Source organism: Periophthalmus magnuspinnatus, chromosome 18 (assembly GCF_009829125.3).
Source record: "Periophthalmus magnuspinnatus isolate fPerMag1 chromosome 18, fPerMag1.2.pri, whole genome shotgun sequence".
In the NCBI taxonomy this organism is placed as follows: Eukaryota; Metazoa; Chordata; class Actinopteri; order Gobiiformes; family Gobiidae; genus Periophthalmus; species Periophthalmus magnuspinnatus.
In genome coordinates this window covers 6,943,025-6,970,700 of record NC_047143.1, presented here as the reverse complement: position 1 = coordinate 6,970,700, position 27,676 = coordinate 6,943,025, and the positions used below count along the sequence as shown (strand labels likewise).

Sequence of the window (27,676 nt, the reverse complement as noted above, 5' to 3'; positions counted from 1 at the left end):
TCCGGCCCTAATCGCACAAGGAGTGGGACTGGAGAGGAGTTGGATGATTGCGCGGAGTGATTGCATGTTGATGAGATTCGGCTAAAGAAAGTGTGCATGAATGAAAGGCCAGGGCCCAATAACAAAGTTTACAGTGTTGGGGTACATCTGCTGTACACTGTAATGAGGCCCACAATCATAGCTGAGTGTTTGCTTTTCATGTAACTGCAGAATTGAATGTGCAGCTGTTTATATGAAGGAAATTTGAAAGTTGATTGCTTCCAAACGGCACAGAGTTAATGAAATTATGCATACCTTTTCAGAACGCGAATGTGTAATGTAATTCTTTTGCTTTAGTAAAGATACATTGACTTTTACATTTATTAAGAAGTTTAAATTTGTGGTTTGTGTTATAGTTTGCTTTCAAATTCAAGTTTTATTGAAGTTTTCATAGCAAAGACGCTACTCAGCAAAAGGGCCACTGATGACTTGCGAGTATTTATTTATTTATTTATTTATGTATTATTATTATTATTATTATTATTATTATTATTATTAGCAGTAGTAGTAGTAGTATTCATTTATTTATTTATTAAAGGAGTCAAGAGGTGCTCAGAGTTATAGTTTGATTGATTCATGAATGTAATTTTGCTTTGTCTTGCATTGGCAGGGGTGTGAAACTCAATTTCACTGAGGGCCACATCAGCAAAATGTTGCCCTCAAATTTGCATAGATGTAAAAAATATGACTGTGTAACTGCGTATCTCCTGATAAACTGACATTTAAAGACAGTCATACACTTTAATTTACCTGGTCGCGGGCCACAAAAAATGACATGGCGGGCCACATTTGGCCCCTGGGCCTTGAGTTTGACACATGTGCACTGGAGGCTTGAGTGCTCAGAAAATGTCTGTGTTCACCTACCTCTTATCCCCACCCATTTTCCTGTACCTAGTTCCAAACATGAAGTCATTGGTTCTATTTGTGCTATTAAGTCTTTTTGTTTAAATTCTTGATATTTACAAAGGACAAAATGTAAAATGATGATCTACATTTGTTATTAAGTATTAAAAAAAAAAAATATGACTTGAATGAATGAAAACACATCAGCCTTCCTGTTGCATAAACTATATATATTTTTGTATGTTAGACCCATAAAATCTTGAATGACACAGCGAGACTAATTCCAGTCACATGCCTTAATAATGTGGTGGTTTACGGAAGGACATTTTATACGTAAATTAAATATTGATCTAAAATGACTTAATAAAAGAAACAAGTCTGCAAACTTCTGCAGTAGAAAATTGCAACGCCCAATGGGTGTACCAAAATGACTACGTGACTCTGAGCAATCCTACGTGTATCACTGTTCAAGAAAATAAAATTGCAGAATGAGGTAAGTACAGAGCAGTGGAAGCGTACAAGTCGCACTGAAAACAGGTTGATCGCAGCAACGACGTCTTGAACACAGGACCGTAAACATTACAAACATGCATGAATCACGCTACAACTTCGAGACGGTAAATGAGACGGAAACAACTATAACATGGTTAAAAGCTCTAAAAGGCGATTTTGCTTAATGGGTCTGTTTTAACTCTTACGTGCTTGGAGGCAGACAGAGTGCTCGGGCTAATGCAGAATCCTTCATTTGCGTTTGAAGTAACAGTACGCCGCTTCCATACTGTTGAGGAACACTACACAGCTATGACCAATGAACGAGCCTCCTGCCTCGGGCTCACTGTTGTGCCCTGCTTTTCCAGTCCAGCATTCCACCTCCAAAATTACTACATTTTTCCCTGAACGTGCCCTTGTGATTCTGTTTTTACTGGAGGATGCATTAAAACAGAGAACGCCCAATAACCACTGACAGAGTTTGGTGGACGCCATAGTGACAGTTTGAGAGCAGATCTAGAGTGACATGTTTCTCCGGTCTATGTTTAGTAAGGCTTTGGGGGGAGTGGGGGTGTAGATGTAGATGCCGACAGCCACCCGAGTAAAATACCATACTAAACTCATATCTCTAAATTGTATGCAAATGAAATAAATGGGGTTTGCTGCATCATTGGAGCGCTCCTCTTATTCTGTCAGGAAATGCAATAGTCGACGTAATGTGCTCGGCTGACAGTGGTTGAAGCGAGTAGCTGTTTGGATAGCAATGAGGTATTTTAACCTGAAAATACTACCACTAGAAAAAGCATTTATTCAGATTTTTCATTTTAAATTGTAGTTTTTTGTTTTTTTACGAACACCTAAGGTCCAGAATGATTCGCCGTTTATCTGTCCTCTTGACATTTATTGATGTACATTTTATATTAAAGGTCCGCCGTGTTGCCTTTTCCTTGTTTCCGTGGAGTTGTTATTGCTTTGTGTGGAATATTCTACAGTACAACGTTTCCATGGTGACAAGCGGGTAGAACCACCAGTCCAAGTTATAGGTCAAGTCTGTGGAGAGGCAACGGGCACAGAGGCGCAGTGATGTTTTTCAAGGAATTTTTGAGCAATACTAACGCCTGTGGTTTTCTAAAATCTATATGTTTAATGCTATATTGAGGAACATTTCAAGCAAAGCAAAACATCTGTATAGGGAGAAGCATGTGGCGAGGCTGTACAGAAAAGTTCCGCTGTGCGCCTGTGATGTGTGGGCACCATTTTTCCCACTGCAAGATAAGATCGATTACGTTTTGTTTGTTTGAATACCAATCTTACTTAATTTTTCCACCGCTAAACCTAAGCATATCAAGTCCAAAACCATAACTTCTACCTTGGAAACATGTCTGTCTAGTTCTAATGCTAAGTGCTCAGAGTGGCCCTGAAGTGAGCAGCCGCAGGTCTCATTAGTGCCACATTCTGACAGTGCGCTCCACTGTGTTTCAGACCAATTTGCCTCCAGAAGTCAAAGAGCAGGTCAGCGTATGTGTCTGAAAAACGGGGAATAAGGACTCATCATTCATATTAGTTTTAAACGCTATTGTGGTTAACCTGAGTGTCAGCCGCAGCTAAACCAAAACAACCCACCTGCGGACAAATACCCATACCCAGCTAATTAGTACATTTGCAGACTCTTGGCGCTTAGTGGTTTCAGTTTAACGTTAGTAGAGAAAACAACAAAATGAACAAAAGAAGTAGTTAAAAAATGTCATAAAAATTTCACATTTAGTTTTCAACCTGATGGCAAGATACCTGAGTGAATGACTGATTGCTGATGGCAGGGATTGGCAGGCTCGCTTTCATCAGGCTGTCCCAGGGCAGCTGTGGCTACGTCTGGAAAAACACCATTTAAGACTCCTGAAGATGTGAGACAGGCCTCTACTTTGACAATGTTTAAATCCAGGCTCAAAATGGTTCTGTTTAGCTGTGAATATGACTGAAAGTTTTTGTTGTTTTTTTTAAATTTTGCACTTCTCTTCCCTTTTAACGCAAATTTTATGATGATTATTCGTGATTATTTATGTTTTGATTTGTTGTATTGCGATTTTAATGTCTTTCTTAATCTGCAAAACACTTTGAATTACTTTGTGTATCAATTGTGCTATACAAATAAACTTGCCTTGTCTTTTCTATTTACTGTAAGACAAATTGGGGTTAGGTAGTAATAATCGAAAGTACTACACTAGTCCTACTTTGGGCTCATCACTCTTACTACTGTCAAAAAAAAATTCAGTTTTTCATGAAGGTTTATTAGAGAATCCACTGCCAGAGAAAGTAGCAGGCTAACACAAACAGAATATGGGTCAGCTCTAGGTCAGTGCACCAGGATGTATTTCATTGGGAATATACTTTTGTCCTATTTTCTTTCCCCCCACAGATGAAGCCACAGAGGTCGCAGCAGGCTGTTGTGTAACTTATCGGGCATCTTCTCTTTCTTTTGTGCTTCCAGACACGGAGGCGGAGAGGAACGCGCTGAAGGAGCATGTCTACCCCAAACTGAGAGACTTCTGCAGGGAGAACTATGGCATTGAGTTCCAAGTAAGTAGTGGTTAATTATTAAATATATACATGTTTGTAACCACTGACAGCAGAAATAATGCATATAAAACTGTTGCATTGCACATGTTTGTACAGTGCAGCATGGGAACATTTTGTCCCTTAAGTCATGTGGACGTGAAAACATTTTTAAATCCAATTTTTTTTTTGTTTTTCCGGGGAGGGTGGTGGTTCGAATCCCTCTCGACGTAAACATCATTGGTAAAGCAGTCAGATCCGGTGTGATTCCAGCTCCCACAGATGCATACCGTTGTTGTCCTGGGGCAAGACTTAACCCACCTCGCCCCTAGTGTCTGCGTACACTGGTGTATGAATAAGTGTGTGTGTGTGTGTGTGTGTGTGTGAATGGGTGAGTGGTTCCTTGATGTAAAGTGCGTTGAGTGTCTTGAAGGTGGAAAAGCGCTGAATAAAAATGTGACTATTTACCATTTTGGCTTCTTATGGTTGATGAGTGAACCAGCAGCAGATGTTGAGAAGGGAATGTTTGTACAAAAAATAGCTTAGAACAAAGTATTTTCTTCTGAAATCAAATTGCAGTTATCAGTGTCAAGTTAACTGTGGTGGTCGAAGGTTCTAATGGCACCAATTGGCAGCCTCAGTTCTGTCTCTGTACCCCTGGGCTGTTGTGGCGACAATAAACTTACCACCTCCAAGTATGGAATGGTCTCTTGAAAGTCGCTATATAGTAAATCCCAGCTTTAAAAAGTCATCGGAAGCTTGCAGTTTTCTTTTAGTGTTGCAGGGTTTCAGATGACATCACAGGCCAATAATATTTAATACAAATGGAGGGGCAAGTAAAACTAATATTGTTAAAAATGCTGATTTCTGTTGTTATACAGTGGGTTCTTGAGTCTTGTCACTAATAGAAATGATCAGGTTCAACATTTGTGAATTTACCTTTTGGATATTTTATGGCAAATCAATAATGAAAAGTGGCTCTGGCCCCATCTGAGAGTATGACATCATCCCTTCTTCATTCTACTGCATTCAAATTATTATTCCATCCCTTCTTGATAAAAATCCACTTGACATTACTACTATTTTGATCATATTGCAAAATCTGTTTTTGCAAATGAACTCTTTTTGCTAAGCTGCACCATTGGACTGTTTTACTTGCTGTTTATGTTTGCCCGCTCCTCCCCGCTTACTACTGTATATTAGTAGTGTTTGCATTATGTCAAGGGACCCCCGGAGTGCCATGCGTTGGTCCTGGCGTGTCCTAAAGCGCACAGAAGGCTGCTGCTGATAAGGCTGTAGTGAGTGAGTGGCTCAAACACAGTTGCTGAATACTGGGGCATTCTTCTGCCTGTGGTGACCGCTGATGGAGCTGATTTGAATTGCTAATCAGCGTACACGGTCAGATTAGTATCAGAGAGCGTTGTTTGTCGGACAAATCTGGAAAAGCCCCGGAGCCAGTGGGAGATTCCGGGTATAGATTATTCCTGGAATCTTTAGAAGGGTTTGTTTCTGACGGGGGAATGTGACCCCGGAATTGTTCTGTCAACTGTAGTCAGCAGGAAGTCCGAGAGCAGCTGTGTAAATGCTGAAAGCTCATTAATGCCTCAAAGCATCCGCAAATAAATCAGCCTAAACTGTGTATGGTATCTAGGGATGATACAATATCGTGTTTTGATTCTTAGGACAAGAAAGATTAAAATTTTATAATCATTCACCGTTACTGGCACCATGACAAAACAGAAATTCTGAAGGAAAGTATTATGCAAAATCTACTTTTTGGAGCTTTCTTCCATTTTATAACATTGTTCCCTCATTAAAAACATGTCTGAAGTGGTTTTATACGTCATCCATGCATGTTTGAATCATTTAGCAATCTCTCCTGAGCCCTAGTTAAACCCTCCTTACGGTTAGCTGTCCTTTGTTCCGAAGGTTAGCGGTTGGAATTCCGCTCTCGACATTAAAAAAAAAAAAAAAACATCATTGGTCGACCCCTCAGATCCACTGACCCACAGGTGTGACGGTGCGATTCCAGCTCCTACAGATGAATATCGTGGCTGGCTCCTTGGGCAAGACACTTAATCCTCTTCACCCCCAGTGTCTGCGTACACCGGTGTATGAATGTGTGTGTGAATGGGTGAGTGGTTCCTTGATTGAAAGACCTTTGAATTCCTTGAAGGTGGAAAAGCGCTATATAAAAATGTGTCCATTTACCAAAACTGACAATGACGGAAAACAACTGACTTTTCAGGTAATGCTCATACAGATCTGAACTACAGAGCTAGTCATTTTTTATGCAGAGTAAGACAGAATATTTGGTTGTTTGTGGGGAAATTGTGGTACTTCAAAAATGTCAGACTTGCAGTTTCGATTCAGTAACGATGAATTGCGCAGACCTGGTAGAGGACTGTGTCTCACCTTTGAATGTAGGAGTTGGGGGACTGTGCGACACCGGTGTAAAAAAAAAAGCTTGGAAGGGGAGTTTGTCGGAGTGATTTTTTGGCCGCGCTCTCGGTGGCCACGTGCCTGTCTGGTGATTCAGCTGGCGGTGACGAAGCGTGATCTGAAATGATTATGCAGAAGGCCCGGGACTTAATACTGTGAGTCACTTACTCTGCTCTCCCTCCTCCTCTTCCTCAAGGCCCCTGCTCTTCCTCATCCGCACCCACGCCTCGCCCACTCAGATCGTCAACCATTTTTTATCCGCTTTTTGGTGTTTTTGATCGTTTTATTTTATTCTCGGTCAGTGTCAAGGTCTTGATAGATGGTAAGTTGTTTCTATCTTTGGATTGAAAACTCTCTATGAAAAAATGACCTAATTTTAAAATCAATCATTAAAACCCAGCTACTTTTTGTGACCATCCTACTTGTACAGTGATAATATTTTACAATAGGCCTGAAATAAAAGTGCTCTGAGTTCAATAATATCAGTATTGTAGCAGTGTGAGTAAAAGTGGTGGAGTAGTAACACTAGCAGTTAAGTTAATGTTGCCAAAAAATGGACACCCAGATACCAGTTGATATTAAAACTAGTATCAGAACTTTATACTTATTTGAGATGGTGTCAAAAGTGGAAAAAAATCACCTTAATTGAAAAATGTTGAATGGTTTAGATCTTAAACTAGATTAAGATCATATGGCAGCATTCAAAAAACTACAATAGACTAATATTTTTGCGTTTAAAATGACATTATTTCATCCATCCATCCATTTTCTTCCATTTATCTGCGGGGGCAGCAGTCTAAGCAGGGACTCACGGACTTCCCTCACCCCAGACGCTTCCTCCAGTTCCTCCGGTGGGACCCCAAGGCGTTCCCAGGCCAGCCGAGAGACATGGTCCCTCCAGTGTGTCCTGGGGCCTCCTCCCGGTGGGACATGTCCGGCGGGTTATTTCATTCAATCGCATTTTTTGGTTGTCACTGTGGTTTTGAAATCAATATTGAGCACTGAGGGTTTTTAGTATATGTGACAGCACTAGGCTAAGTTGTAGTGGTTGATGCAGTAGAAGTATTTGTAGTAAAAAACAATAATAGTAGCTATTGTTACAAAGGTTAGATTTTTTCGATACTCAGGAATAGACTCAATCAACACTCAATTCTGATACCACAATGAATATTTGAAACACTATTTATTGAGACAGTAGAGTGTAATTTTCAACATTAAATCATAGTACTTTCTTTTGTATTACCATGTAGTATTATATCTGTGTAATCTCTCAGTCGTCCAGGCAGGTTCTATAGTGGTTCATGTGCATATACTGGTCTATGTGTTTTATACTTGCTCTGATACAGCTCAAGATTATTCTAAAGCTATTCAGAAAAGGTAAATTTCTGTCTGGTTGATGTGACTTTTTTAGTTTCGATACTTGTTCAAATGAATATCTGGATTCGATACTAGTTTTAGTATTAATGTGTATCTGACTTACTTTTGCAGTAGCAACATTTGTACTAGACATGAGATCATTCCTCCTTCTTTTTGAGCTCATTTTGTCTTCTCAAGTCATAATGTATGTCTGCTTTTTACTTGTGTTTATTTTTAGCTGCAATTTCTAATTCATGTGCCGTTGCCTCCTCCCCGCTCTGTCTCTCGCACACTCACGCTGGCGCACACTGACACACATATGCCAAGCTGACGAAACCCCCAAACCACCCCACCACAGCCATGCCCCCTGCACTGCTCTAATAGGATAGAGGGATCGCGGAAGACACAAAGAGAGGACAGAGAGAGAGAGAGAGAGAGAGAGGAGAAAGAGAGGGGAGAGGGCACAAGCATCCAGCCCAAGGACCCATGGGTGCGTCCTCATTCAGTCAGACAGCAGTCACCAAAGGGATTTTTGCTTTTTGCTACATATTTTATTATTTAACACAATATACTGTTTGCTACAATTCACATATGGATGCACAATGGTATAACTGCATATCACATTAACCTTTCTACTAGTGACATTAAAGCCTGATGATGATGTTTCTGGAATATTACATTAACACTATATCATCAAAATCATATGCTTTCATTCTATTATTGGTGTTTTATTGTTAAAGTGCGTGGAAAAAATGTGTCCTTACATTGAGTGCGTTCACCTCTCCACAGACTTCACCTGTTACTTGATCTGGTGGTACCATCCACTTGTTTCCATGGAGATAGAAAAGTTTAAAGCTTTACTGTTGTGTACAGCATTTCAGGGAAATCAATAGCCTATCTGTGGAGAAAACCAAGCGGCAGACCCTCCCATTAGAAGTTACACAACGCAGCTTTAAATATCCTTATTATATTATACATTATTATAAATCTGGGGTAAATGCCCTTTTAATTTATAGGTTGTAGCCCCAAGCCCCAATAATTGTGAACTGGTTTTGTACACAATGGTAGCTGGCTAGTTCCAATCAGAGACACAGCCGGCTGGACCATTTCCGGCATAATGTAATGTTTGTGAGGTTTTTGCAGAGTTGCACTAAAATCAATACATCCTGACAGATCAGGCAGTGGACAGGGAGCTGTGGGTGGATGTCACTGACAAACACTTTAGAAATGCAAGGAAAACTTCACTGAAGGACACTTGGGTCGTCCTTACAACAAATAAAATTTTGTTAACATTTTAGCATTAGCATTGACACATAAAAATGTACCATTCTAAAAGCAGAACTGTCCTTTGCTGAAGTTTTCCTCACACGTGTTTAATACATTGTCAGTGACATCCACCCACAGCTCCCTGTCCACTGCCTGATCTGTCAGGATTTATTGATTTTAGCACGACTCTGCAAAAACCTCATAGACATTACATGACACCGGAAATGATCAGGTCAACTGTCCATCTGATTGGAACAAATTGTTTACCGTTGTGCACACAGTCAGTTTATCAGGATGTCACGTAAATATGTTAATTTTGTCTTGCGTGACGAGATTTAATGTTAGGCGTTTGTATAAGTCTATAGACATGAAGCATATATGCACTATTTGGCCTTTTTAGTCGCTACTTCAAACCATGCACAGGGGCTGCTATCAGACATTACCACACATCTATACTGAGTGAGTCTCAGCGTCTCTCTGCTCTATAGTGTGGGCTAAGGTTCTTTCCCTTCATCTGTAACCACCGACAGCTATTACTTAGAAAAGTAAAACCCTCCCACACATGCGTTCTCGCTATCCCTCTTGTGTTGGCCATATTGTGGAAAAGTCATTGCTCGGCACATCAGTCACAGCTTATCAGTGTCACTAATCTACTTCCAACTTCCAACGCGCGCGAGTGGGAGACTGCAATTGGCCCAGCGCTGACAGAGAAGGGCTCTCAAGTGAGGGGGTCCATATATGTTTGTGTTGGCTATGCGGAGATGCATGCTAATTAAAAGCTAAACTAAGGCATTAGTCATTTGTCTGAGCGAGTGCAGGGAGGATGCGCTGATTTAATTTTGGAAAGAATGACACACAAGATGGGGGACAGCATGCAAATAAGTACTGTGTATCCTGAAGTAACTATAATGATGGATGGCTCTTAATAGTAGTTGCAGTGCAGGTCTTTTTAGTATAAGATGTCCGGTAAGGCTCTAGTCCTTTGGTCCTTTAGTCGATTAATTGGTCAATGATGTCATAGTCAAGCAAAACTTGCATTTTTCAACTAATAATTTTATTTAGATCATTAGGATTTGTATAGGACAACAGCAGAAAACACAGTGAGTGAGTGAGTTAGCTAAAGACTTTGTGTTTTTGATATTTACAAAGCCAGTTTAAACGATTCACAAGTTTAATCTTTCTATAAATACATTGTTTCGTACATTTTTTCTGCATAAATAATTGTTTTACTTGATCCCCCGTGCAGGTGGAGTCTTGTAAATAACATTTGGGTCAGTTTTGAGAGCTTCAGTCCCGGTACCAATTTCGATATAGTTTTAAGTATCTGCCAATACCTGATATTATCTGATACCAGTGCAGAGAATGAAGACAGCATTTACTTTCTTTAACTAAAATAAAATAAGACAAAGCAGCTAATTCTTTCTGGACCAACTATGACCAGCAAATAGTCTCTTGTCTTATTACATCAACGTATACATCCAACCAGGATATCAGCTGAATCGATATTTGGAAGCCGATATGCGATCCAGCTAATTTTTCAATATCGCCGCAGATATCTGACACCCCTACTTTTTAGTCCACTAATCGATCAGCAGGGCATGTCTTTTGTCCTGGGTCTACATGAAATAATTGCCAAAGATACTACCAAAATGTGAAATGTGTGAAAATGGTCCAGAATAAGGACGATGTGACCGGAACCGCAACTGCACTGGGAATTCAAGTCACTCTCAGGCAGTACTTGTATATAGAAATCTTGATACTTGATAGCACAAAGTATACGAGGCTTATTTAATATTACCACATGGTCTGATATAGGTAAAGACCATTCTAAAACTAGTCAGGAAAGGTCCAAATTTGTCCTATTTACGTGATTTCATCAGTGTCGCCACCTGCTCTAATGAGTATACTTTCAGTTTATTATCAATTAGTATTTGAGTCTCTTTTTTGACAACTCTAATAAAATACAATATGTGCATTCAAATTAACTTTACATTGCATTATTCATTCACTGCCGCTGCTGCCTTAGACTAACTGATTGCAAAATTTATGTTGTCACGATCCCAAAATGTCAAACTCGATTTTGCTACTAGAAAATAAACATGATACTCAATGCCAGTTTCGATACAACAATGATATTGAAAAAAATAGTCCTTTCTTTAGACAATTGAGTGCAATTTTCAACACAAAATAACAGGACGATCACTATATTTTCCCCGGTTTATGTGTTTTTTGACTATAGATACTTATTCAATTAGTATCCTGGTATCGATACTAATTTAAGTATCACTAAATATCTGATTTTCGTAACTTTTGACAACTCCTATGTGTACAAAAACAACTATACAGATCAAATGTGTTGGAAAGCTATAGCGTGAGTACCCAAGGGACTAATTTGGCCATATTCCTTGTTCTTGTTTTTTTTCCCAAGCCAACCTTCATCCCCACTCTGCCTCTCTGTTTGATTGCCTCTCCCATAAACTACAGTAAAGTGGGGGGTGCGTTTGATTACGTAAGAGCCGGAGCAGCTTGTGCTAAGCTCTTTTCTAATGCCCTTGGAAGGCATTTGCCCATAACAGGTCAAGTGTAGGAGAGGCTTTGCTATATTTATTGAATGTTAGAATATTAGGAGTTGGTTTAACGCCCAAGACGCCTGAACAGAAAGGGCATGAAATCAGGCCAAAAAAATAAATAAATAAAAACTACAACCAGCTACAGAAACCCCCAGAGACAAGAAAACTGCAAAAATAGATCTAACATAAATGTGTCTTAAACTTTGGAATCTAGGGCTATTTTAGCTCATCACTGAAATATACAACTTGTGACGCGCTATAAGAATGCTTTTAAAACTGGAAAATACAGACCTAATCCAATATATAGGGCAAAAATCTATACACCACCTGCTTGCCTTCATGGAGATATTATTGCTTTTTACTACAATATTCCACACTATGGCATTAAATGTATCTATCAGTATCTATTAGCAGTAATTATAGTTATTTTTACACCACACAATTACCCTGCAAAACATTCACATCTGACCCGGCTTGATGGCGTCACCTGCTTGTCTTCATGGTGATAGATACGCTTAAAGCCATGGTGTGGAATATTCTAGACAAAGCAAGAGCATGCATGGAGAGAAGCAGATGGCATACCGCTAACCTGAAAAGTTACATATTGCAAGAAAAGAAGTTAGTATAGTTCAAGCAATGTGTGTATATATTTTAAATGTTGCAGACTCTATTCAATGGCTTAGTAGGCAAAACAAAAGAGGCAAACATCTCTTTCTAAACACAGAAGTGTCCTCCGGTGAAGTATTCATTTTAATTGTGTAATTTTTAACATACAATTGCACAGGAAGTAGTGACGCTAACAGTGAGGTTGCTAGGAGCTATTGTGCATAGAGCTTATTGTGGATACAATTAGTGCAGTTGTGCCTAATAAATTGTCCATTGAGTCTGTGCACCTGGATGTGCCGCTCGCTGCTGTTGGTGATGAATATTGCAAAGCTCAGTGACACATTTGGGAGAGTTGTGATGGTGTGGAGCCATATTGGTACGTCAATGTGAATCAGTCGGGACGAGACAACAACGGGACAGTGAATGGAGAAGGTGGCCCGCTGCCAGAGAGAGACAGACTGAGCAGAACTGAAAATGACAACTTTAGTGACAGACAATAAACAAAGTACAATATGCCACATTTCACAGAATTTTAACCACTGTGTTTTTATCACTGAAAATCAACATTTGGAATTTGTCCTGTACAATATAATGTACATTTAACATTAAGTAAATTACTTCATTAAAAGTCATATTATTGTATTAACACTAGTGTTGACACAGGAGTTAAGTGTCAAACCTGAGTTCAATACTCATGAAAAGGTTCAATACCAATTTTGGCAGTGATAACAGATATACAGTACAATGTAATTTTCAAAATAGATAGTAAATTGTTTAATATTATCTTGTGATTTTACATAATATGTAGTTCTTGTTATTAGTTTTAGTACTTGCTTTTCAAAAGATTACCTTTATAATATTATCTTTAATATCAGTTAGTATATGGGTAATCTACTTACTACATAAGGTTTTACATCTAGACCATAGACTGTATATATAAATGGACATAGCTAACCTGCTAGTTGCCACATTCCAAATAGGAAGTGATCATGGGTGTGGTATTTTTATTTGACTATTTTATAGCAAGAAATGAGCATTAATAACAGACAATTCAAGTGCCTTCTTTCCCCGAGGTCGCTGCTGCTAGTGTTAGAAACAGGTTTGATTGACAACGTTGCTAAACAGCCATTCTCTGCTAAATGAGCGGTGCACGTAGGACGGGGCATTACCTTCAGCCTGGCTCCGGATTGGCTCTGTAGTTGCTATGATACTCGCAGGCGGAGTTCCAAATATGGAACATGGCTATAACTGTTAGCCTCGATGAGTTTCATTTGACTGGAGCTGAAGGCTCATCACACTCCCTGAGTCCACTTCTTTATCTATGGTCTAGACATTCAGTAAATTTTAGTACTGCTTTAGTGCTGTGCCTGGTTTATTTATGGGTTTCATCTGCCTACGCCCTGCCCGACGCAGTCTGTTGATGTTTAGTCCTGATTGAGTCTTCTTTTACTTTGACTTTAAACCATCAAAAATAACCCAAAACCACAATATTCCCCATAGCCATATATCCAAGTTTATCTAATATAACTTGAACAAGTGACACAGTCCATCTGCTTCTCAAATCTGCTGCTGGAAATTTTGGTGAAATGTTGTGCACCTTGTATCTCACCTCTCCTCTCCGCGCTGTGTTTTTGGAGGCTGGCGGACGACGTGTGAGTGACAACCATTGGAACTGCTTTTCACAGCTGTGGCCAGGACCTGCTTCTTTCTATTGGTGTTGACTGTTTGGCGTCCGTGATGGCCACTGTGCTTGGCAGGCACGCAGAGGTCGACAAATCGGCTTCCTGCGAGTGGGAGGAAGCCATGGGTATTGTAAGGACGTGATTTAAAGTGCATATGACAGCTTAGATTACTCATTGCACTAAAACATTCAGTAGTTAACATAATTGTATTTAAGATATTACTAAACATCTTACTTAGTTTCTTTCTTTTTGGGGAAGTTTGTGTTTTATTGGTGGATTTCAGATCAGATTCAGATGTGATTATGTCATTCACCCAGTTGGAAGGCAAGAGCCAGACTTCCATATCGATTACATTGTTTTCATAAGGAATATGAGAGATTCTATTATTGATTAAACCCAAGAACTAGCAAATTTTAGCTTCCCCCGTCTGCATCTGCAATTTTTTTGGTTGAACATGGGCAGCAGATGTGACATAGGCCTATGTAGAGGTAATGCCTTAACTGTTACCTAGCAACCATAATGTTAACAAGGGCCAAAACCTGTCTATTTTACACAATAGTTATGATTGCAGTAATACAAATCAATGGCAGCACCTTTATTTTGTTAAATTAAGGTTTGAACTGACGAAAAAATGAGTTCTGTGTGTGTAAATTGTCTCTGTATTCTATTGTAGCCTTCTCAACATCTGCTTAATTCCTCAGTCGTCCAGGTCTGATCCGTTGCAAAAGAAAAACTGGACAAAACGTTATAGGAGTGAAGAAGTTTCTTATCCAAGTCACTTCTTCAGTTCTGGTCAGATTTCTGCTGAAACTACCTTATATCTATCTGAAGGGAGGAGCTAACTACACTGAGACTCAAAACACCTATAACTATGATAAATATTTACGACAGGTACTATAGAAAAACATGAAAACCTGTCATATGCACTTCAAGCTTATGAGATACAAAGTGGTGTGAGAAAATCCAGGGCTGCTCCAGGGTATGGTATCAAAATGAGGTATTTTCTCATTAGATTCCCCAACAGTGGTTATAGTAAGTGTGATTTAACTATTGCAATGAAATTTACGACTGCTACTACTCCTATCTGCCTGTAGGATGCTTCAGGCTACACACCAAGAATAATGGTGTAATTTTGAACTACATGCTTTTCAGCTTCAGTTAGTGTCATGAGGGCAGACTGAATTTTGTATCTGTCGGAATGAAGGGAACACAGCAAGGTCAGAGTTTTGTCACAGTACTAAAACTTCAAATTCGATTTTGATATTAAATAATAGACCCGATGCTTAATACCGATTCTGATGCCACACTGATAATAAAAAACACTTTATTCTTTAGACAACAGAATATGATTTTCAACATTATTTATTTATTTATTTATTTATTTTTATTTTACCTTTATTTTACCAGGCAAAACATTAAGAACAAATAATTAAAGGTTATATATTTTATCCGAATATTATAGGTTATAATATTCGGATAAAATATTACAAGTGGAATTGTTTGGAATTGTAGTAACTTGTACATAGTTTTCAATCTAAAATATTGGAATTTTTAGCATTCATTTAGCAAATCCTAAGGCAAAATTGCATATTCTTTAACAATTGACACATCACAATATTCACCTTGTGATGTCATGAAGTGGTAGTTTTCAAGTCAACAGCTACCTTTTACTTTTAGTTCAGTAGAGATTGGCAATTCCAGGGCTGAAATTATCTAAATGAATCTTGTGAAGGTGTGTGGAGTTTAAAAACACAGTGGAGCACTTCCTGTATCACCACATGACATCACAAGGTGGAACAGCGTGTTTTCGTTCCGTTTGAGAGAAGAACTCAGCCTAAATATGCAGGATTTGCGTGTTAAACATAGGTGAATGAAACAAAATGTAACTCTGGGTATATTTTTGATGAGGAAACAACATTATAACATAGATCAGAAATATAACATAATATGGGCCCTTTAAATAATAGTACTTTCATTCATCCAGGTAGGTTTCATAGTGGTCCATGGTGTATACTAGTCGATATGGTCTTATACTTGTTCTGATACAGCCCAACATCATTCTAAAGCTATTCAGGAAAGATTCAATTTTGTCACAGTATGTTCACCTCGAAGAAAAAAAAACAACCATGAAATATGCTGTTATTACATTAAAAAAATGCTGAGATGTTGTCCAAAAAGAAATATTGCCTGTGAGTTTTTACTTTGCTTTGAGCAGCTAACGTGGGTGTGGGAACCTTTCAAGGCAAAGCTTTTCAGAAGACATCATATTTGAGAAACACTTCCCACGTTTCTTATAAAAGCACTGGTTAGACAAAGCACATCACTTGCTCTCGCACAACTTTGAAATATCATGGCAACATACTGTAAGGCTTTTGTATTATTCTACACTGGATGACTCACCGCTAGCCTCGCAATTTTTATTTTCCTTGATAAGGATTTTATATAAAGAACATTCACAAGTTTTACATTTCCTTCCTTCCTAAACTATGTTAGAACATTGTTACCTCCTTAAAAACAAATCTGGAGTTGTGTTTTGTTTCATTCACACATGTTTGAGTAACACTTTATTATTATTATTAGTCTGTTACATCTCCAAAGCTCAAAATGCTCTGTTCCACCTTATTATGTCATGAAGCAGTAGTTATCATTACACCTACTACTACTACTACTACTACTACTACAAAATACTGCCTTTACTGTCACTACTACTTCTGGTTCAGTTAGTGCTATTATTACATTTCAGATGTGAAAGCTGCTCACTAGTAGTACTACTAATACAGCTACTACTACTTCAACAAAATATTGCCATTAGCGCAACTACTACTGTTGAAGTAATTAGTAATATTTTGGATGCATGCTACAAAATAATACGACTACTTTTTCTACTGTTACTTCACCTGCAACTCTTTCTACTACTACTACTACTACTACTACTTCAATGAAATAATTCTTATAATGTACTCCTAAATACTACCACTACTGTCTAATTAGGATTCATTCACAGGATTTACTTTAATTACTTTATATCACTGTTGCAGCTAGTGTTGTTATGATACAAATATTTCAAATTTGATTTAGATACTGAGGAATAGACTTGATACCCATTCTGATACCACAAAGATTAAAAAACTACACCATTAAACTACACCATTAAATAATAGTACTTTTTTTATATTACCATGCAACCTTATCTGTGTAATCCCTCTGTCGTCCAGGTAGGTGGCATAGTGGTCCATGGGCGTATACTTGTCTATGTGACTTATACTTTTTTTAGATACAGCTCAAGATCATTCTAAAGCTATTCAGGAAAGGTTCATTTTTGTCCTGTGAATGTGACTTTTTTTTTTGTAATACCTGCTCAAATGAGTATCTAGTTTTGCTACTAGTGTTAGCATTAATTAGTATGTGATTTTCGATAATTTTTGACAACCCTAGTCGCAGCTTGCCTCCAATTTTCATCACTGTCTTACACCCACCATACTTGTTTAAAAAGAGCAAGTGGATCTCTAATGAAAATAAATGTGTTGTATCCCCTAGTTTGCCGTGACGAGATAGGATGGATTGTGTATCTGACAGCTGTCTCCCAGAGCAGTCATCCAGGTGCAGGGCAACAATCAAAGCAATGGTGCGAGGAGGTGTACTCAGGCCCCCCGCTGCCCCTCTCCTATAATGGGATGGGGCCAATCTCTCCACAGCTGTCAGAGCGAATGTCCCGCAATGGCATTTTTGGGTTATATGAGGCTGCCAGTCATTCGGCAAAGGGCTAAAGTGGCTGATGCTACCTGGAGTGAGCTAAGATTATTGATATTTTAGATCTTGTTCAAAAGTGCTTTTAAGGAAGTGTGACGGCACAATGGGTCAAAGCTTATGTACTTTTTGTTTCAGAGAGGGTCAAATGTACTGTAGATAAACTGACAAGGGATTTAGGGGAAAACCTTGGCCCTGTGCAAGTTATATAAAAAGCAAAATAATACTCAAGTTGAAGTATTTTTTCGAATCTTTTGTCGTTTCCTTTCATATTCGTCAAAACATTAGCCTGTGCTCTTTACAGTGACGCATACAAATTTTTACGGATGCACTGACACTGGTGTCAAATATCGATGCCAAACTAGGAAAATTTGCTGAATCGGGTATCGATTCTGTGATATTGCTTCAGACGATATTCTGGTTGGACCTTTAATTGGATGTAATTAGAGATCGACTTATATGTTGTTGTTTTTTTTCATAGCTGATGCCGATACCAATTGTTTAGAATACAGAGAAACCGATGGCCGATAAACTCTACCGATATTTGGGGCCAATTTTGATTATTTTACCCAAACTATGTAATTTAACTTGACTATAAATTTCCCCCAAAGCCTTTTTTTCACCACAAACCTATAAGAGCATGTTTTGTGCAGCTATCTCTTTGTATAAGTGTTAATATAAAGCATTGTGTTTAGATTTTAGGCAGCAGATTGACCTAAACAAAGTATCGACCTATGGAGGACATTTTAAGCTGATAGCTGATGTACTAAAAAGTCCAAATATCGGCCTGAGATATCGGTTAACCATACTGTTTAAACATTTATTGGTACAAAGCAGTTCAATAGTTATTTGCAGTATACATGTCTTATTACAAAATTAATCCAATTGTTTTGAGAGAAAAATGTGTATTTTCAGTCCCTGCACTGGTATCAGTTAATATCGGGTATCAGCTTAAAGCCAATGTATCGATATTGGTATTGGAACTGAAAAGCTGGATCAGTGCTACTAATTTGTCTTTTTTGGTGGAGAGTATGGTAAAGGTGTGAGCATGCTACGACTTCACCTTTCCTCCTGTAGATACCACACTAATCACTTGCTACTTTCTCCAACATTGTGAATTCCATCCAAATTGCCGATAGATCCATACAGTGTATCACATTCTCATTCATTGTCCATTCTTTCCCTTCCATTCTGCTGAGCATTGTAGCATGAAGCGGGCTGACGACACACCTCCTCTTTCAAATTACTTTATCCTCGTCTTTTCCTTGTGCTTTTCAGTCCTTGCTCAAAAGCGGCGGGATATCTAAAGAGTAAAATCGATACGTGCGGGCGAGTGAATCTAGAGAAGAATATACAATGATGAGGCAGTTATAAGGGACTACAACCTGGGTTCTTTGAGCAATATCTAATTTTAAGCTAAGGGATCGGTGTGTCGTGCTGAAATCTATCACTGCCACAAAGCTTCCGGGAGGCGAGAGGCTTGCTGTCCTTAAAGATAAGCCAATGCCAGCATCTCCACAGCGGACACGTACTACCTTTCCCTTCTTTTTTCACCCTGGCGTTTCCTCTTTTTTTCTCACAGAGCTGGCTGGAGATCCCCCCTGTGGCGTGTTTATGGTGCATATTGTCTGAGCTGCCAACACTTGTGACAAATGTGTCGAGGAAGACCCCTTATAGTGTGAATGAGAAAGGGAGAGAGTGAACGTAGGCTTGTTCTTTCCTCCTGGGATTCTGTGTAGTTTTATATGGACATGAATGGACACGAGCGAGATGCTAATATGCAATAAAAAAAATACTTAACCAGAACTTCTTGGATGAGCAATTGTACTGGTAAAGTAGGATTAGTAGGTGTGAACAATGATGAAAGAATATTGTGATATTTCTGTGATCAGATCCATCCATAAATGTTGTCAGGATTGTATATTTTAAACATTTGAGAGATTTTATACCTTATTATCTCCATGAAAATGTCAGTGCTCTGTTTCACAGTATGGCATTTTCTGGCCAAACCTCCAGGTGCCACAGTGGCAGACCTGTATACCACCGAATGTGAAGTGAATGAATAATGAACGAAATCGTAAAAGTGACTTTGAGCGTCTGGAAAATGTTACAGTCTGGTTTTTGGAGAGGCAGACTGCTCTCAGGAAGAATGCATGTTTTTCAAGGTATTTTTGAGTAATAAAATTTCCTGCAATTGAATGTTAAATGAATGAAGTTGACTGTCATGCTGTAGAATATCCCAGACAAAACAATAACAGCTCCATGGACACAAGCAGGTGATGTGTAGAAATGCTACATAATTGTGACCTTTTGGCATCAAATTTGGGGACTTACAACATAGTGTTCATTTAGTGACACGGCTTTTCCATGACAGACAAAAACAAGTTGATCCCATATTACACAATAAAAATCAAACTTAAGTCTCAAAGCCATTCATGTTTATAATTTCATTCCTTTTGCACAGGTGGTGGACTTATACTGGGGCGTGGACCCAGAGGAGTGGGACAGTCCAGAGCTGCAGAGGCTCAGGATGAAGCTGCTGGAGGAATGCCTCAAGACCTCTGCTGGACCATGTTTTGTGGTAAGAAATATTCATAAATAAAAGTATACATTCCAATACAATGAAAATAAAAAAAATAAATAGTTTTTTTTTTTTTTTTTTAGACAATAGAATGTGATTTTCAACATTAAATCATAGTACTTTCTTTCTTTTTTTCTTTCTTTCCTCTGTTATATCACCATGTGGCCTTATATCTGTGTAATCCCTTTTTTAATCAATAATGAGTATCCAGTTTCAATATTAGTTTTAGTATCGATTCATATCTGATTTCGATACTTTTGACAACCCTAGAGGCTGGTCTACATTTACTGCTGCTATTTATTTATTTATTTATTTATTTATTTATTCCATTAGGTTACAGCGGTATGGATTATAGTTTAAGAAATACGGTTTACTTGAAAATCCTCGGATAAAAATCCGCCACCACTTTCCATAACTATCTTTTCATCTTCGTCAATTCTTCCGTCACCTTGTCATTTTTCAAAATAGGCGAATAATCCCCTGCAAAATGAAAAAAAACAACAGATTATTATGTTGTTCAGTTCTTTTTTCTATGTGATTGCAATACAGTTACTTGACAATGAAACCAAATTGTTCCCCAGCTGTGCACGCTGAACAGCCAATAACAATGTGAAACTAGCTAATAAGACGGAAATCTGTTTTTTATTGCTATAGTCTTGTTTATGAGCTGCTCCTCTGTCACAGTTTAGAATGACAATGAAATAACAAGAGCAACAAACCCTTTCCAAACCCATTTTTACAACAAAAAATTGACAAAAATGAGCCAAGCAACGCCATCTTTACGCTCGGCACATCCTTGAAGATAAGTTTAGCCTGCATAAAACTATAAAAGACGCCAATGCAAGGGGAAGACAAGGCTGAGGTGAGAAAGAAATTGATTATGAATTATTCAAATGGAGCGGATCAGTTTTGAGAGGTTGGAATTGAGGTGAGAGATCACAGAGAGGAGTAATGCATTATGGGTAAAACAAGGGCCAGCACGGGTCTCGGGTGGGACACTAATCTTCTTCCACTAGACTGGAGTTTTGTCCTCTGCTGCCCTGCCTGCATCGCTTCAGTTTGAGTTGTGTCTCAGCCAGGCTAACGAGCAAACAAAACTGACTACCATGTGCAGGGTTTTCAATTGTTTTGTTTTTTTGTTTTTTTTTTTTTAATACAAGGTAGCTATTGGGGTGATAAGGTTTTCAATGTGGGCGCTCACTTAACATGTTAATTTAGAGCCTTTTATGGATGCTGCCATGTATGCTTCACTGTTTTAATTAAATTTAAATGTAGTTATCCCCTGTAGTGATTTATTAAACCTTTTTTTAATTGTAGTCTCATTTTTGTAGTCTCTGGTTACCATTTAAACATTTTTAGTCGAGATTGAAGCACTACCCCTTGACCGATTAATCAACTAAACGAACCTACAGCAAGGACTTGAGGATGAGATCTGATATTCAAATGTTTCACGTCTTCAAAACAGCAGTTCATCTACTAGAATATATTTCAGCTGAAGTGTAAGTAGTCGTTTACTAAAATGATGAAAAGTACTGACTGCTGTAGATTTTGAGACATTTTTTTGTAGAAGTTACAGCTAGATATGTACTGTCTGCCTGTTGCAACCATAGACTGTATAAAGTAGGCACCTGATTTGTCCGTTGTTAATGCTCATATCTTGATTTACGGACACAATAGCGAAATAAAAACACTAGGATCATGTAGAGCGGGTTAATACAAACATTTTAAGACCAAAATGACGAGGCTCGCTGCAGCAGTTACAGAGAAATGGATGACAATTTTTCAATGTAAACTGAATTAGAGCCAGAGTTGATGGAGCCGGAAGCACGCCCATGAGCACTGCCTATTTGGAGCGTAGCAGCTAGCGTTTTAGCTATCTCCATTTATATATGCAGTCTGTGGTTGCAACACAAATTGGAAATGATAAGGTTAACATGGACCAAATGAAACTGAAACCAACACTATTTACCCATTTTTCTGAACCGGTATGTTGTGATGCAAGCTTACAGCAGGCATGAAAAACTGTGTCGTAACAAGTGCAGCGCTTCACTTTAAAAAACATGCCCTGAAGCAGCATGATGTATTCCGGGAGATGTAGTTTCTTCTCAATTTGTGCGGTGTATTGAAACTGTTGGATGGTATGTAGTCTGTATAAATCAGTGAGGTGGACGCTGTCAGACTAAATACCCACCCTCTCCCTAAAGGATATGTTGTTGTATGATTTATGATTCAACACGATGAGTTTGTCTTGTGGGGACGCACAAAAATAGGTTACCAAATGTCCCCTGTATTGCCTCTGTAGTGCCAAAATGCTCCCCCCCCCCCCCCCCCCCCCCCCCCTTTTTTTTTTTAAGCGGACCTGTTATCCAAAATCAACTTTTTAACGCTTTTAACCAAGATGTTGTTTGAATAATCCTGACGCTCCTGTATCCAAGACTTTATGGCTCAGATCAACTCCTGTTTTCACCGCCATTGGTACACGCCTACTCCATACACGCTCCATACTTACTCCGTTCTCCAATTTTATTTTCTAAATCATGATGTGTAGGATTTGGCAGCGTCACATGCAAAAAAATCTGCTACTCTCTTACATGATCTGCAGCTCTCTATCAGAGGTGCCGACAGCTGCGTGGCTCAGTTGTGATGACATTTACGCTGACGCCAGCTCCCATTTCGTGAACTTGTTCCTTTTATTAAGTTATTTCAGATCAGTATTGCAGTTTCAAATATACAAACAAGTATATATAACCTAAAGATACATGGGTGTCATAGATTCTATATAGCAGACCCAAGCACATGTCTTCTTCATTGTACCTCCTGGTTAAACTAAAAGGCCCATTGTGAAGTCGAATAGATCTGACTTTGTGCTTTTGTGTTGTCGTTTGGGCGTTTGTACACAGCTGTAGTGATTTGATTCTTTCCCATCAGGCTCAGCGCCCTCTGTTACCATTGCAATTTCACCATCTTAACCCCGCCTGACCCCCCCGAACACTAGCGATCACACACAACCAAGTGCGGAGCCTTGGGAATGGTTCTGGTTTTCTCTCTTCAAAAAACACACCCACAAAAACATCTTTACCTAAGGCGATTTTCTCTGGCATAAAATGGTGAATTTGGTTTGCAGCATTCCCTGATCGCCAAAGTAGTTGTAGTGAGAGTTGTAAACGTACTTGTCCTAAGCATATTTTAGCGTGAACAACTAGTAGGAATTTTTTGGAAAACTGGGAATTAAACTTTACAAGGAGAATCTCACATGTTGAATAATGCATCAGCTCATAGTACAGTGAGAGTCACAGTAATAATGATAGTATTTTATTTTTTATTTCTTTGTCTAAACCTCTACCAACATATCTTTATCTGTATTCCACCATTTTACATGCTGGGCTATATCGGACGCCCGGTCTTAACGGAGCTGCAGTCCTAACGAGGGGGTGTGTCCAGGTTAGACTCCTGCTACCTACATGATGTTAACGCTGGTATGAAGTATAAGTACATATATGGTGATGGCATCTGATCCAACGTGTGATCGCACTTTAAAATTACTGCCAGTGTGGGTTATCTGCAATGAAACAAAAAGTAGCACGAACAGTGTCTCCATTATAGTGTCACGATCCTGAAATTTCAAACACGATTGTGATACTTCGGAATAGATTTGATACTCAATACCGTTTCCCATAACACAATGATGATAAAAAAAAAACAACTCTTTATTTAAACAACAGAATGTGATTTTCAACATTAAATCCTAGTATTTACATTTATAAATACCATGCGGCGGTATATCTGTGTAATCCCTCAGTCGTCCAGGTAAGTGCCATAGGGGTCCATGGGCGTATACTAGTCTATGTGGTGTTATACTTCAGCTCAAGATCATTCTAAAGCTATTCAGGAAAGGTTTCTGTCCTGTGAATGTGCTTTTTTAATATCAATACCTGCTCAATTGAGTATCTAATTTTGATGCTAGTTTGATGCTAGTTAAGTGAGCTGCAGGCGGCTTATAATGGCACTTTACGGGTGTTCTTGAGTAGGCCACGATAGACTAGTGCGACTGAGATATTTGTCGCTGCACGAGTGAACACTCTGCAATCTGTACTGAGAACTTTAATGTACATTTTTTTCTGCAGACTGAATGGGTCAGAAAATGAAATAATAATGTCTCTAACAAACATACGATTCAGTGCAGTTCGTTACCAGTCCAGGATGTGGAGACACTGGTATGGCTGTCTTTTTAAAATGTAGATGTTTATTGTTTGTATTGTCTCCGTCCCTGTATGTTTTTTTAAAAATGGACCATGAGTCCGAAATAAAAATGAATTGGATTTTAGTATTGATTAACATGTGATTTTTGACTTCAAGAAATATTGTTTACGGAGTTTATTTTCCAGCATTGGTCTATTCAGTAACCCATTTATTCAGTTTATACGTGACTGTCCCAGAATGCACTCATTGTTGCTTTCATCGGTTCTCCCCTGTTGCTTCTAACCCCCCCCCCCCCCCCCCCCACTCGCCCACCTCCAGCATTTGCACCTGCGGCTCTCTTCCCTGACACAAAATAGAGTCAGTCGGCGTCTGGCTCTTTACAACCTTTTCTCAAACCGACCTACTCCGTAATGAAGGCTCCCCATCTGGCTGGTTTAATCTTTAATGCCATATCACAGTCCTCCAATATGTACCGAGGACCCCAAGCGCTGTTATTCCAGATCCAGATGTTAGCGCCCCAGTGGCTAGCCCTCTGGTTGCCCCGGCTACAGTAGTTCCGAATGGGGATGCCGCGGTTTCTTTGATCAGGGACTGGATCAACAATTGTGACAGTTCTAGGTTGCCCGGGCCATCTCCAGAGGATTCTTATTTATTTTGTAACAAGTGATAGACCTAGATTTATCAGGATGGACAGAAAGAATGTGGGCGGGTTATGAGAGTAGATTGTGGGCTAAAAAAAACTCTTGGTTGACTAAAAACATGTCCTGCAAATTGATTATTTTAAAAAAAGGGGGCGTGGCAAAAGCTCTCAAAACTTTGCAAAAGTGGGGAGATTTTTGATATTTTTGTTGTAATGCAAAAAAAAATTGAGGGTTGTAAAGGTAACTTCTATGGCTAGAACTTATATGGTTCATTTTGCTATTCAGCTCATGTTTTTTAATGATTCTGTGTATTTAAATATTTCTATATTGCATAATCTTGCTTTATTGTTATTGTATCAGTGGCATGTAGTAGTTTCAATATTATCGTTTATCGTAGTATTTCTCTGTGGCAATATATCACCCTTCAAAGTTTTTTTTAATCATGACAGGTCTACTCAAAACTGTTAAGTATTTCTATGTATCTGGGCCAAACTGCACTCGCAAGACTACACCTGCGGGGGGAGTTCATGCAAAAACAACTATTCTAAGGCCAAAGAACATATAATATATGACACAAAATCTTCAGAATTATGAATGAATGAATTAGTCAAGGAATAACAATTTTGGCCAACTACGATTAGGCCTGTCACGATAACAAATTTTGAAGTTCGATATATTAATTATATATAAGTAAGTAAGTAAATATAGATGATAAATGATAATATTGAAACTTATTTATGGCACTGATACAAAAACTCAAGAGCAGATTTAAACTACAAAAAAATTATTCTAAATCTACAATATTGTAAAAAAAAAAAAAAAATCATGAGCTGCAATAAATAAACAGAATAAAACACTTAAGTTCTTAGTTTGTATCTATAATGACTAATTCAAGTTATTAATTAAAAAAATATATATTATGGAAAATATATATGGAAAAAAATATTATTCCAGCTGTCATATATTGAAGTCGATATAGCAGTTATGGTGAAAGGCCTTGCTAAGACGCCATCGACCGATTACACCATTCGGACTAAACCCCTATTACACAACACTCTAGACACTGGCATTTGTTCATTATCCATCTCTTTCCCATAATTACAGCAAGTCTGGTGTTGATTGATTCAACCAAGGACTTTTATGGCCCGTAAAAAATATTGATGGCTTCAAGTGATTCATATTTTGTTCACCAATAATTCAGTAATTAATTAAATAACAGACTCAGAACTCTACCTGTAGATGCAGATTATTTCCATGAACTCTTCGGGATTATTGTGCAAAGCTAGAACACAACATTACAAGTAGTGACAGTAGCTCAGTTGCTCAGTACAGCTCTCGTCCTGTGATCTGGAGGTTGGTGGGTTGAATCCTGCTCCAGGCATAAACATGTTTTTTAGAGTTGTCAGATCTATTGGACTGGCGGTTTGTTGTGTCCTTGGGCAAGACACTTCAGGCATAGGACGTTATTGAAATTTGGTGTCACAAAATAACTGCGATTAATAATTATATCAAAAAATAACTAGAAGAGATCATTATGGATAAGTAGCTTTTTTCTGCATATTCTGGAGATAATCGTGTTGGCGAGTTTCACAATTATATAAAATGTCCTACAAACGATTATTGTCGACCCTTTTTATCACGATAAACTATATTAGTGTTTGTTGTCTCATCCCTACACTTAACCTAACCCAGTGTCTGTGTGCAACACTACTGGGAGCGACTTCAGGGGAAGAAAGCACCTAATTTGTCTGTTACTAATGTTCGTATCTTGATTTACAGGCACAATAGTGAAATTTAAACACCAGGATCATGTAGAGAGGGTCAGTACGAACATTTTAAGACCAAAATGACTGCAGCAGTTACAGAGAGAGGGGTGACAATTTTTCAATGTAAAGTGATTGGAGCCACAGTCGATGGAGCCAGAAGCACACCCATGCTCACTTCCTATTCGGAACATGGCGACCAGCAGGTTAGCTCTGTCCATTTATATATACAGTCTATGATGTAAACCCTTTGGAGGTAGATAAGTGCTATACACCTGTGACCACTTAACACAGCAGCTTCCTCCAATTTCTTTAGTGGTAAAACAAGTGTCAATGCAAAATGAGTTCTGTAGTTTTATAGATCTAAACAATTTTGGCTTGAGTGATCCCAGTGTGTAATTACAGAGCCCGTGTCAGTCAGGAACATATCCCCCGCACTGAGAGACTGTTTCAGGGTCTCCGGCTCACAGAAGCTGTCAGCGAGCCGTCAGACAGAGGACAACCAAAGAATGACAGGCTCCGATTACATCTGCACTTATTACTAGTCTAAATGAGAACCGTCAAGCTGTGATGTGGCTCTATCATGCTGGAGGGGAGATAGAGAGGGGAACACAACCAGGGTGAGAGCTGAGAGGGGAAGACCAGACTCAGAATCACCAGCACAAAACATATAATTATGGACTTTTAATCTATTGTAATGCACCAATCTGTAAGTAATGTGGTTTATTAGGTTTTACGACTTTTACGGGTTTTTTTCTTCTTTCTTTTCTCCCCATCAACCATAAAACAGGTTCAAAGGGTGCGCAGGAGTCATTGTGTATATTGTGATTATGCAGATTCGTTTTCTTATAGTTTAGAGCAGGGGTCTCAAACTCAAATTAGCTGAGGGCCACAGGAGGCA

The 27,676-nt window shown here is 38.7% G+C and overlaps 2 protein-coding genes across 2 annotated transcripts in view; one reads left to right on the top strand and one right to left on the bottom strand.

Annotated features, from left to right (window-relative positions):
* LOC117386522 (NACHT and WD repeat domain-containing protein 2) overlaps positions 1-27,676 on the top strand; it is a 56,684-nt gene that overhangs the window by 10,076 nt on the left and 18,932 nt on the right. Inside the window, exons 3-4 of the mRNA XM_033983921.2 lie at positions 3,857-3,945; positions 20,055-20,171. Of these exons, the coding sequence (XP_033839812.1) occupies positions 3,857-3,945; positions 20,055-20,171 (206 nt within the window). The remainder of the gene's footprint in view (positions 1-3,856; positions 3,946-20,054; positions 20,172-27,676) is intronic.
* The window catches only part of rell1 (RELT like 1), a 112,848-nt gene continuing 87,374 nt past the window's right edge, over positions 2,203-27,676 (bottom strand). The window contains exon 9 of the transcript XR_008649085.1: positions 2,203-2,228. The gene's annotated coding sequence lies outside the window, so the exon portion shown is untranslated. The remainder of the gene's footprint in view (positions 2,229-27,676) is intronic.